Raw genomic sequence first — 12,326 nt, forward strand, 5'->3', positions numbered from 1 at the left:
TCCACAGTATTCTACATGGCTAAAACACTGTAACACCCTAACACTCATCAAATCTCTTGGGAAAATATATAAAACTAGTTTTCCGGTCAATTGACACCATTATTATTATACTTACAGCGACCAGGAGGGCGGCCATCGTCCATGCCTCTCATATTTATTCCTTAAATCTGACAAAAACAGAAGGTATCTCCACAGACTTCTATCTTTCCCTGACGACAGGCGATTAGTTGATCCCTGATACAATCTCAAAAAAGGATAATAATAATACTCCGCAAGTTTCTAAAGTGGTCACGATCTCGAGAGCTCCAGGTGACGAGCACCGTGCATGTTTGGTACCAGCAGAAGTCAGCACCAAGCGCGCTTAAGCTGCTCGGTTTGTCTGAAAACTTTGGCTGCCAAAATGTTTATATATAAGTCTCTTCATTCAACAAGGCTCTTACAGGGATTATCTATTGATCAGACAAAAGGATCTGTCTATAAAGACCAGCCTCTAAATAATATTGTGGAACAGGGGGGTAATGCAGAGGAGTGCATAAACAATGAAGCACGTCCACCACTCACTGGGCATAAGGAATGAGCCGAATTCATACGCCAGTCTCGGCGGCCTTTTCAACAACTGAAGAGGAAACTTCGCACAAAACAGAAAATGCATTCAACAAAACTCATGGCAGGGTGGGGGGGGGGATCATAGCATAGCTAAATATAAATCCATCTATGGAGCTAAAGATCAGTTTCTCTCACCTTCGACACATTTCTAAGGTGACAAAGACATCTATGTTATTGAATGCTCTCTCCTAAGCTCTCTGTCCCAAGATTTCTACTTCGTAACTTCTTGACGCTCTGATCTGTTTCAATCAGTTTGTCCCCTACGAGAAAACGGAGACTGCTCTATTATTTTTAAGGGTAGCACCTCATATTTATCAAAGAGGTTCTTTATATACGACCATAGTTATTATCTCCCCCTATCAGTGTTTCTGTATCTACTTCTCTTTAACCATCTCAAAATCATTGAATAATAAGTTTATCACAAAGGAGAAGAGGGAGAAAAAGAAAAATTCCGACTCGATTTCTTCTAAACAATCCACGCGTGCTTTATCAAGTTGAGCTCCGATATCTCCATCGGGAATACGCGACATTCTTACGAAGTTTGTACTCCGATGGTATTTTAATTGTGCACTCCGTAGAAAGCCGAGCATAAATCAATGTCACGGAGCAACCGCTCTATCACCACATGCTCCTCAGAGCGCCGACTGACTATCAAAACAAAATAATCTCACATTCTGAGGGCATTATCAGCACCTTTTGGTCATTTTATCGCCAACATTCTGCGGCAATTACGAATTTGATCGCCCCCTGATTTACGATGGTCATAAAATGACGACCAAACAGTAACAAAAATCGAGGGATAGGTGGCGAAATAATAGGAGTTGACGAGGGTGGTCCACCGCTACTCCATGCTAGTGGTCACTTGGCCGTGCCCTGAACTTTATTTCTCGTAGGATGCAGATAGATTATTACAAAGGGGCTAATCACGGCAAAGCCACAAACGGCAACAAAGTCCTTGCCGACTCCTTAACAATAGTACGATTTTACGTCATTCGCGTACAATCATGTCAGAAAAGGGTGCGATTACCTGTGTTTGATCAACCGAATATAACATCCAAAAAGGGCACGGCGCAACGTCCATGAAAGCTTTGTATATTGTTGGTCTGATGCATTTGCAAACTATACACACGCATAAACAATGGAGAAATTTAATCCCACCTACGCTGATGAATACATTTCAGATTGGTCAGCTCATTATTACGCAAGGCGCTAAGAACGTAAACACTACGTCATAACAAAATGACTGCGTTGATTATCCCTACACGGATCACTTAAACACAGATTCGAAAGGAAAAGAAAAGATGATATTAATCGAAATAGAAAATACATTCATATAAAGACAGTACTTGTGAACACACCTAATAAACATTCATATACGAACAGAAACACACAAACGCATTCCTTCCCATCATCTTTTCATATTTTGTTTGTTTTAATTATCATTGTTTCCTTGAGGAGTCCAATCCTAAGATGTGTCAGTGGCACACTAGCGATGCATGATACACACATTTTCTTGAAGTCTGTTTGAAACGTTTGTGTCCATTGGGTACAAAGAGACAATAGAAAGGCCTACTCTAGAAAGATAGCCACATTCGCCTTTCCATAACACCTTCCAAATACACCTGCTACAAAAAGAGGGGACAAAATAGACATCCAGAATGCCTCCGCATTTTAACAGCCATCATAAACAAGAGATTAACCCGACTGCCGGTGTAACAAGTATTTGGTAAATATTTGCGGACGATGACACTGCCCATTTTAGCAGCGGTCAGGACAGGTCGTTCCAGTTACTTCCACCTAAAACGTTATAACATATCACACCTCTCAATAGGTCGTAGTGTCTCTCACCATGTGGCCATGTTAAAGGACAAGTTCACCTTCATAAACATAAGGATTGAGAGAATGTAGCAATATTAGTAGAACACATCATTGAAAGTTTGAGGAAAATCAGACAATCCGTTCAAAAGTTATGAATTTTTGAAGTTTTTTTGCAGTACCCGCTGGATGAGAAGACTACTGCAGTGTATGAATAACTTAGATGTCACATGCGTACAACAATATAAGGAAAATATTAAGAGAATTTCACAAAATTCCATCTTTTGAAAAAAGTACACATTCCCCTGACTCGTTACCGATAAATGTTATGGGTAATATTATTCCCCCTGCCTTTAGAAAGAGGCAAGTCAATTGCTCTTTTATTATGCGAAAAAAGTGAAAATATGTTGAATTTTCTTTTATATTTTCTTTATACTGTTGTACGCATATGACTCACACGCTGTAGTAGTCTCCTCATCCAGCGGTTCCAACACAAAAATTTAAAAAATTCATAACTTTTGCATCGATTGTCCAATTTTCCTCAAACTTTCACTGATGTGTTCTACTAATATTGTTGCATTTTCTCAATCCTTATGTTTATGAAGGTGAACTTGTCCTTTAATGTGTCAATTCAACGTGTGGTTATACACACATTGTCATTGCCGTAGTCTTACTGCAAGATAAACTGGAGTAGCTATTATGTATTGGATATAGGCTACTGCATATCATTTCAATCCGTCTATCATTTCGTACCGTGTATCTATAAAATAATGTACAGTGAATAACAATATTGTTAAATTTCAGTCGAACACTAACTAAATCAACGCTTATGAAAAGAAAGAGAGCATTTATTGTATCAGTGCAGGTGACCTTTAAAGAGTCGTGAGTAGGCCTACATGTAGTACTACACTGTAAAAAATTGCTGTAAAAATTACAGTAATTTTTAACGGTAAAATGCTGTAGGAGCGATTTTACAGCAATTTGCCGTATTTTTAGGCGGTTCACGGTAATTTCCTGGAAGCATTAGTGCTGTTCTTTTCGGGGACAAATGTTACGGTAAATTACTGTAACAGAGCGCCCGAAGTGCATTCTGGGATACACAACGTCACACGCGCATGCGCACCACGCGCGAGCGCAGAACATAAATCTCTGCAAACATTTGGGTGTCTGAAGGAGAACATAAGTTGCCAGTTATCTGTGGAAATCATCGAGAATCAAGTGCAAGTGTACATTTCCATGGTAAGTGGTGATGATGTTTTTTCTAAGGATCTTTTAGATCTGGAAATTTTGTGTCTATATCTTTCCAATATTATGTAATATTTCATGGAAATTTGACATTCAATTCATCGTACAAAGTGTACTCACTTTTCGCGCTTTCTGTGTTGTCTACGCAAGATGTGTGTGTTAATGTGTATGCGGTGTTGTCTACCTAAGATGTGTACGTGTGCGGGGTGTTTGAATATGTGTGTGGCTATTACTATGCCTATGCCATGTAGATTCGAACGAGACGACTGGACTGGACTGAACGACTTCAATAACTTAGTTTTGAATGCGCAAATGGATAGTTCAACACAAGATCTATATCTATAGAATGTTAGAACAAGTTGAAATTATCTTATAAGTGCTTCTTAACATCTTATTGGTATCACGTCGCAGGGTGTGGTTTTTCATTCGCAGTAGACTAATACATAGGGTCTAACAGTTACGCTACAGTGTAGTTTGCAAGAATCCACCACAGTCAATTGATGGAAGCAGACTTTTAATAATCAGAAGAAGAGAAATCCTAATGCGTATCATGTACAAGTACTGTGCACTACATACAGTACGTGTATGGTCTATAGTTTACTGCATGCTATCCTAGCTTTTACTGCATGCTATCCTAGCTGGCCGCCGGCTGACAATGACAATGATTGGCCATATTAGGCGTCTTTTGTTCACAGCGCGCTACGCTAGCGTACAGCCTGCCTGTGTGAGCTGAGATCTATCTTCATTTGCATTGATTGGCACCTTCTGTCTCTTCTGACAACTGGTCCATTCAGTCACGTCAGTGCAGGGAGTGACTGTTTTTACTTGTATGGCGCAGCAACGCAGGTAGCCCGACAGACAACGCAACCTTTTTTTTTTCTCTTTTTCTTTTTTCCTACCATGATATATGCACTGTACTGCGCATGTGTATGTGCGGACAGTTCCGACGTGACTGAATGGACCCCTCGCCCACGGTAAAAGATCATTTAATAAAATAACTCTTTATCTATGACATGATTCTATATTTTATCAGCTAAATCAGATCGAAGATTAACAGCATATTTAATATCAATGCCTTCCGAGGTGTCAAAATAAACAGCGGCAGTACTAATTTCAGAGGTGCATTCATTGCTTGTTTACATTTAGAATCTAGTCCCATATGTACATTTTTATGTATGTTCTGATAACTTCTAAGATAACCGCTGAAATCGTTCACTCCTGACTATATACGCATGCCTGAGTGGGACTGGGTCAAGTATTAAATACAGTTGTCAGAAGAGACAGAAGGTGCTAATGCACTTTCATATCCTGCCCGCATCCGTGAAAGAATTTTCTTCAAAATTTCAGAGAGTAATCACCAACATGTATCGCATCTTTCACCTCAATTTGAATCAAGTGAGACAGAGGCCGAGGGAACTCTCTGTCAGTGTCATCGCTTAACACGATCTCTCTGCTGTATGCTGAAGTTAGTATCAAATCTCAGTGTTACGTGCATGTTGGATACAAATTCGCCTAAATTTTGATTGCTAAATGCTAGCTTCAGTTTAAACGTATCGCACACAAAGTACACACTAACACAGCGGAGAGACCGTGCTGAGCGACAAAGCGACGACACCAACATCAGAGACGTAATGGAGGCTTCCCTCTGTCCAATGTGATTCAAATTGAGGTGAAAGATGCAATACATGTTGGTGACTTTAATGACCATTACATATTATCTACAAAGAAAGGTTCAATGGGCCACCACCACAGATGGTACACCGAATCAAGGACCAGTGGCCATATCTCTTCCTTCCTACCATGTTCAGTAAGCATTTTGCAACCCTTACTGGTGTCAATATTACCTCCACCCTTCTGACCGCATTTAGAGAGAAAGGACAAGCCATCCTTCAATTCCTAGTGAAGGAGAAATGGGACGATAAGAATGATGCCCGCCAAATTGTGGAAGCGGTATATGGCGAAGGGGATCCCAACTTGCACCAGGTCACATGGGCCATCTTGACAGGTCTCCAGAGCTTCTTCAAAGTGAAGGATGATGCACTCTTCCTCCTCTGGGATGTAAGAATTAATAATTATATTTTGTTCTTATCTGTACCCAAAAAATATTTTGCAATATTAGTCTGGAGTGCAAAAATTAGGCATTTGGTTATTGCTTTCATGCCAATCACTCTACGCTTTGTGAATATGCTTTCTTTATAAAATTCATCTTGCCAGCTAGTTCATTGGATTGAAGGATTGAACCGGTTAAATGTGTTTGAGCTATTAGTTCTCAAGAACCTTAAATTCTTTTCTCTGTGGAACTGTTCCTTAGACTTTTTTTTTTGGGTGGGGGGGGGGGGGGGGGGTTGAGTGAGCCATTGGCACACCCCATCTAAAAAAAAATCTCTCCCCCCCCCCCCCCCCCCCCCCCCCTGCAAGTATTATGCAAGTTCATTGATGAACAAATGAAAATTGATTTGAGATTGGATTGGAGCTTCAAATTTGGGGACTGCTATATTTACATTAAAATCAATTAAATGACACTATAGTGTAGAGTTGAATTGAATGTGTAATTGTGGTATAAACACTTGATTTTCATATGATTCTTTTCCTTTATGCACCCTTAATCTTCAGGTAACTGCTACTGCTGAGGAATTCGAAAGAGCAAGCGAGGCAATTGAATGTGAAGCACCGAAGCTTGTCATCCAAGGTGCGTTATCACTTAAGACTTCCAAAGATTTTGATTGACAATTGTTGTAGAATGATATAATTGGACATTGCAAACATTTTCACTTTTGGGTGTAGATTAATGTCTGTATAGATTATGTGTCCATCTTCTTAACCAGAATTGTAGTTATAGTACTTTCAGCCTTTTACAGTTTTTAATTCATTTCAAACTGTAACATCATTTGAATGTACAATGCAATCACTTACCAAGGAGACATGTGAATACTGTATGATCCTAACCAAATGGTAAAAACAAGAGAGGAAGAAAAGAGCAAAAAACAATCTAGATACACTGTACTTTTCACTCTGTGCTCTTGTCTTGTGATATTTCCACAATGTGTATTGGATTGGAGGGGGGCGGAAGGAAAAAACATATCTGGTCTATCAAAAATGAGAAGAAAATATTATACATATAGTGCATGCTCTTGAGTTGAATATGTACCATAATATGTGCATCCATATACGGTATATTTGACGAAAATGAGCGTGTACTATGCGTTATATACATGTAAGATGGGAAACTGCTTTTGGGATCGGAACTCACAAACTCTACATTGCAACATTCATTGATAAAGTGCAATGAACTCTGTATTATCGATTAATTTTTATTGTTATCGAGCGTTGTTTATGGCAGTTTGTGTAAAAAATGGCATATAATGAATTAAGCAATGGCAAGACACGCGAATCTGACCAATCAAAAACCTTGTTTCATACAATATATTTCACTCTTTATAGTGAAAGGTGTCAGAGATGTTCCCATCAGCCAGTGTAGCAGAAGCAAAACCATAAATCAGTTAAGCCAAATGAAGGTCATAATGATTAAATTTTAACTTTATTTTTGTTTGATAGGGGATCCCATTGCCTCAGCAACATCCAGATGGACGGTTCTTGTGGAAAATGGTGTTATTGGTCAATCTACATCAGCTGAAGCAGGCTTCATTTGTGGGTTATCCTTCCTGTTTGCCTCATACTACAATCTGAACTTGCAGTATCAGAGCACCGCATCCACAACACTCGAATTCATTCAGAGGTACATTTGTACTACAATGTAATGGCATGCAAAATATCAGAAGCATAGAATATCTGAGCTCCTTTTTATTTTGAATGTACTTTATCATGTGTCAATATGCTGCAGCCTGCTGGAGGTGGGTGCCGGAGGGATTAATTTTGTTGTTGTTGTTGTTGTCCGTTCATCTGTCCTGTTTTCATTCTCTCGATAGCTGAAGACCCTTTTGGTGGCTCCCCTTCAAACTTGGCTCATTTGGGGTCAAAAGTCATAGAGGTTATTGTATACATGAAAAATACCATCATTCTTGTGATAACTTAGGAAGCAACTGACAGAACAACTAAAAACTTTACTCATGTATGCATATGGCAATGATAATCTGATTAGATTATCAAAGTTTTTGAAAATATTAAAAGTTCAGTGTATTCAGATATGGCAATGTTGGAGGCATTAATTTTGACTGCCATTCAAGAATCTATGTGGTTATTATATTGTTTTCATTGAAAGGGATTTATTCAGGGTGGCTTTAAGAAAATGCAACATTCTAGATCTTTTGATTGTGATCTGGAATTGTTTGAGGTATTTAATAGATCAGCACTTCCCGTTTTATATGACATCCACATCATTAATTCTCAGAACTTAAGGCATTTTGATTCTAGAGCATTTTTTCTTGAAAAAATAGACAATTCCAAAATATGTTTCATGTACTTTGCTACCAAAATCATGCTTGGTGGAGTGAGCAACATGCACTTGTGGGCTTGCCCTAGAAAACAAAAGCATTCATGACATAAGTTTTTGGTAAGGCAAATAAGATTTTCTTCACAACTGTCACATTTAGAAGGTAAACATACCTTCGGGCAATGCTGTGTGAAACTCCAGAATGTCAAGAACTATGAACTACTAGCCGACAAACATCAGGCATACTAAGGTGTTTTTTTTTTTAGTTTGTGTTTGTGTTTGTTTATAATTTTTTTTTTGGATAGTTTGTTTGTTTGTTTTTTTGCCTCCTTTGTTTTAGAGAAGAGCTTGGCTCTTTACTAGCCAAAAAAAAAATATGTATAATCTATAATTAATGTTTAATAAATGTCAGTGTAGGCTTGCTAATTATGAGTCCATTATTTATATAAAGCCAAACAAAAAATTAAAAAATCATTTCAATTGTGACATCAATCTATTTTTGTAATATCTTACCATCTTTTTTTCTTTCTCTCTGTCAGATGTCTCCTTGGAATAAGTCTGGACGGATCCAAGTGCGGCGGATGTAAGAGACAGTGCAACCCCAAAGTAGTGGCATTTGTATGCCGCTTCGCTGACTTCCAGTGGCTTTAATCTTCACCTCTAGAGATTGAAATCTACACTCCAGTAGCCAGAGGCAGCACTGCAACCCAAAATAGTGTCATTCATACGCCGATTTGCTGACTTCCAGTACTTTTATGCTTCACCTATATATTATTACCTGCATGTAGCCAGTCCTAGGGTGTCGTTACCACCAAGTGCCTGCATGAATGCTGGCACACTTAATTGGAATCAGTCCTGATGGGTCCAAGTGCAGAGGATCTAAGAGGCAGCAGTACAACCCCAAAATAAGTGTCGTTCATACGCCGATATGCTGATTTTCACTGGGCTTAATGCTTAAACCTGTATATTTTATGTAGATTTCGCCAGTTGTTAGGTCATCCTGAATTTCAAATGCCTGTATGAACAATCACACACATGCCTGTGTGTTGTCATAGAAGTGTAGATTACAATCTGATTCTGAGTATTTTTTTTAACTTTCAAAGTCCAAATTTTAGACCTTTTCTTTTTTCAATTTGAATGTGTAGAAATATACACATTGTAAAGGACCTATAATTATAGAAATTCATGTTGACTTGTTGCTTCATACTTTTGTATACATCACACATTTATTAAAGGGGGTACCGAATGCTGAAACAATGTTAGTTCAAGGTATAAAGCATTTTGTACAGTATAGGGCGCGACACATCTGCAATACGCGAACCTTGGTAACCACTTTGACGTCATTGTGGTTACCTAGCTGAAATTGGGACACAACTGAGGGGCCAAAATATCCTGAAATCTTACCATATTTTGGGGATTTTCTGGTAACATGATTAAAAAAAAAAAAAAAAACTAAGGCAGGTGATATTCTGCTAAAAAAATCATGATCTTTTAAATGAACTAAGATTGTTTCAGCATTGGGTACCCCCTTTAAAGGGGATTCTAGGACAACTACCTAATAGACAAGTATGCCCCGGAGAACTACCCTCCAGGAAACTCCCCCCCCCCCCCCCCCCCCGAAAGCCAACTCTGACGACTACCCCCTAGACAACTAACCCCCCCCCCCCCCGAAAGTCAGCCCCTGACAACTATCCCAAGGACAACTATCCCCAGGACAACTAACCACCAAACAACTATCCCTTGGACAGCTACCCTGGGGTAGGGTAGTTGTTTGAGGGGTAGTAGTCTCGGGGGTAGTCGCCGGGGGCGAGCTAGAGCCTCCTCCCCCCTACATATTTATGCCTCCGCCTACCAAAGTTGGTGCCAGAGGCATTATGTTTTCTGGTTGTCTGTCCGTCCTGCCATTATAAAAACAACAATGGCCCTGACTGGCCATATAATACCTCGTTCTTTGAGTTATATATTCATGTTCAAAATCTGATGCATGAATGAACATCTGAGAAAACAAATTTTGAAGTTCTTTGCAATCAAGTTTTATACATGTATGATATTAGACCACTAGTGTAAAGCTGTTTACTTGGAGCATTTTGTGTAATGTATAATATCGGTGATGTACATTGTGTATATAGTTCTGAAATAACAGCTCGTTTGTCCAAAGATTTTTTGGCAATCTAGAGCTTGTGGCGGCCAGCCCCACTGGTTAGTATTGCAGTATTAGGAATATTTTACTGAATGCAATTTCATCTATTTGGCAATTTAATGTGTAATTGGTAATTTAAAGGCAGAGGCTAACCCTGAAAGAGCAGGGTTAATTTTTAGTCTTGTTAGATCCTGGGGGGGGGGGGGGGGGGGGTGATCACATTGTGGCTTGGAAAAAAAGTCACGTAAAGTCGTCGTGGCAAAAAGTTTTCACCTTTCACTGCTTCCTCGTTCTGGCAATAACTCAAAATCCATTTCAAACATGATGCTAGTATGTATCACCATATGAAGACGATCATTATGATTAAATTTGGGAATATGTAGGTCGAAGGTCAAGGTCACAGACATCAGTTGCTGTGCTGGTAGACGTTAGCCTTGTTAATGCGATATCTCCAGACCGATTTGAGGCATGAACTTCAAACTTTGTGTAAGTATGTATCACCATAGGTAGATGATCTTGGTTACGTAGGTCAAAGGTCAAAGGTTAGGGAGGTAAATTCTGAAATTCAAGGATTTTTTGCCTTGTTTACACTATTGGAGTGTTGCAAGAAAGTTGCAATTAATTGCAACTGATTGTGACTGGCCAATCAAAATCATTGTTGCATGCATGTCTTCTTAATAGGGCAGACCCCGAGCCAATCAGAATGGTTGTTTCAAAATTAGCAATTATTTGCAATTGATTGCAACTTTCTTGCAACACCCCATATATCTCAAGAACCACTTGTTCCATTAACTTCAAACTTGTACTTGGTACTAGTACATGTATGTATCACCATAGGAAGACAATCAGATTAGATTGTGACAAATGTAGGCCAAAGGTCGCTTACCACGAAAATTCAGGTTTTTGCATTGTTAACAACACTCATGAACAATTTGAGCCGTGAACTTAAAACTTGGAACAACATGTAGTATTCATCACCATAGTGAGACAAACTGATTAGATTTTTGTTCACTGACGTCAAAGTCAAGAGGTCATAGATGTCATTATACATATGAAGTTATTGGGTTGTTTTAGCTTTGTTATCATACATTTATATACCTCAACTATTTTGTACTCATAACTAGGAGGAGGTAAAGTGATCAGACTTTGGGGTTATAAGGTGTGAGGTCCATTGTCAAAGAGGTCAACTAATATATATGTTTTTTATTCTGGTTATCACAATAATCAAAGTACAATTTGAGCCATCTATTCAAAGGAGGCATATAGGAGATGCAGTCGCATTCATCTTGTTTTGGTTAATCAATTGTAAAGAATTTCAAAACTGAGTTGCATACTGCACTGCATAGTATGCCTTTGCTCATGAAGATATTGACAAATACAATGTACTGTGATAAGCTGTTTACTGGGAACATTGTAAACATTTAATTTATGGGACTAACTTGTCTAGCCCACCAAGGTTAAGGTATTAAGATTAAGGAATCATTGTGATATCTGTCCATTATGCTGTAAAAAAAAGTAAAATACTTTGACCAAAATTTAGTAGATATATTACAAAGTGTGGGTAAAGAAAATGAAACCCAGATTAATTTTCAAATCTCTAATATCAGTAATTGGAATAACTTTTGAACACTAGTCTTAATTTAAGCCTTTTGTTGGCAACATTTGCTGAAGTCTGATTGAGCTCAAATCTTTTTGGTGTGACGATTGCATTAAGTGGAGCAATGTAAACCTAAAAATGCCAGGCTATTTGTAGTCTTGTGTGTGTGTGGGGGAAGGGGGGGGGGGGGCGTTATGGCCCTTCTACAAACTTAGCCGTGGATTACCAAATCACAAATCAGCATGCATGTTGCCTGCGTCATAATCTACAAAATCGTATAGTTAATTTCCTTCAATGATTTTATTGTTTTAATTATGCTAATTTATACATGAAATCAGAGTTTTTTGCTCTTAATCACTACATAAAGCTCAAAAATGCTATTTTTATGCCTCCGCCAACGAAGTGGCCGGAGGCATTATTTATCTGGATTTTGTTTTTGTTTGGAAATAGGATATTGTTGTGTTGTGTGTTTATGCAATAAAGACTTTCCAAAGTTTCATGCAAATGTTGTACTTCAGTGTATCTTTGTGTCA

General features: G+C 38.6%; 2 protein-coding genes across 2 annotated transcripts in view; one reads left to right on the plus strand and one right to left on the minus strand.

The window, feature by feature from the left end:
- Nucleotides 1–12,326, minus strand: part of LOC139716152 (uncharacterized) — a 132,305-nt gene that overhangs the window by 15,394 nt on the left and 104,585 nt on the right. The gene's annotated exons all lie outside the window — the stretch shown is intronic.
- Nucleotides 4,607–8,988, plus strand: LOC139716151 (uncharacterized). Its single transcript, XM_071627711.1, has 4 exons — nt 4,607–4,640; nt 6,280–6,355; nt 7,222–7,402; nt 8,596–8,988. The coding sequence occupies exons 1-4, from the start codon at nt 4,623–4,625 to the stop codon at nt 8,705–8,707; spliced, it is 387 nt and encodes a 128-aa protein (XP_071483812.1). The 5' UTR covers nt 4,607–4,622; the 3' UTR covers nt 8,708–8,988.

Source organism: Diadema antillarum, unplaced genomic scaffold, assembly GCF_040938485.1.
Source record: "Diadema antillarum isolate AM-2024a unplaced genomic scaffold, OU_Dant_1.0 scf00000062, whole genome shotgun sequence".
Lineage (NCBI taxonomy): Eukaryota > Metazoa > Echinodermata > Echinoidea > Diadematoida > Diadematidae > Diadema > Diadema antillarum.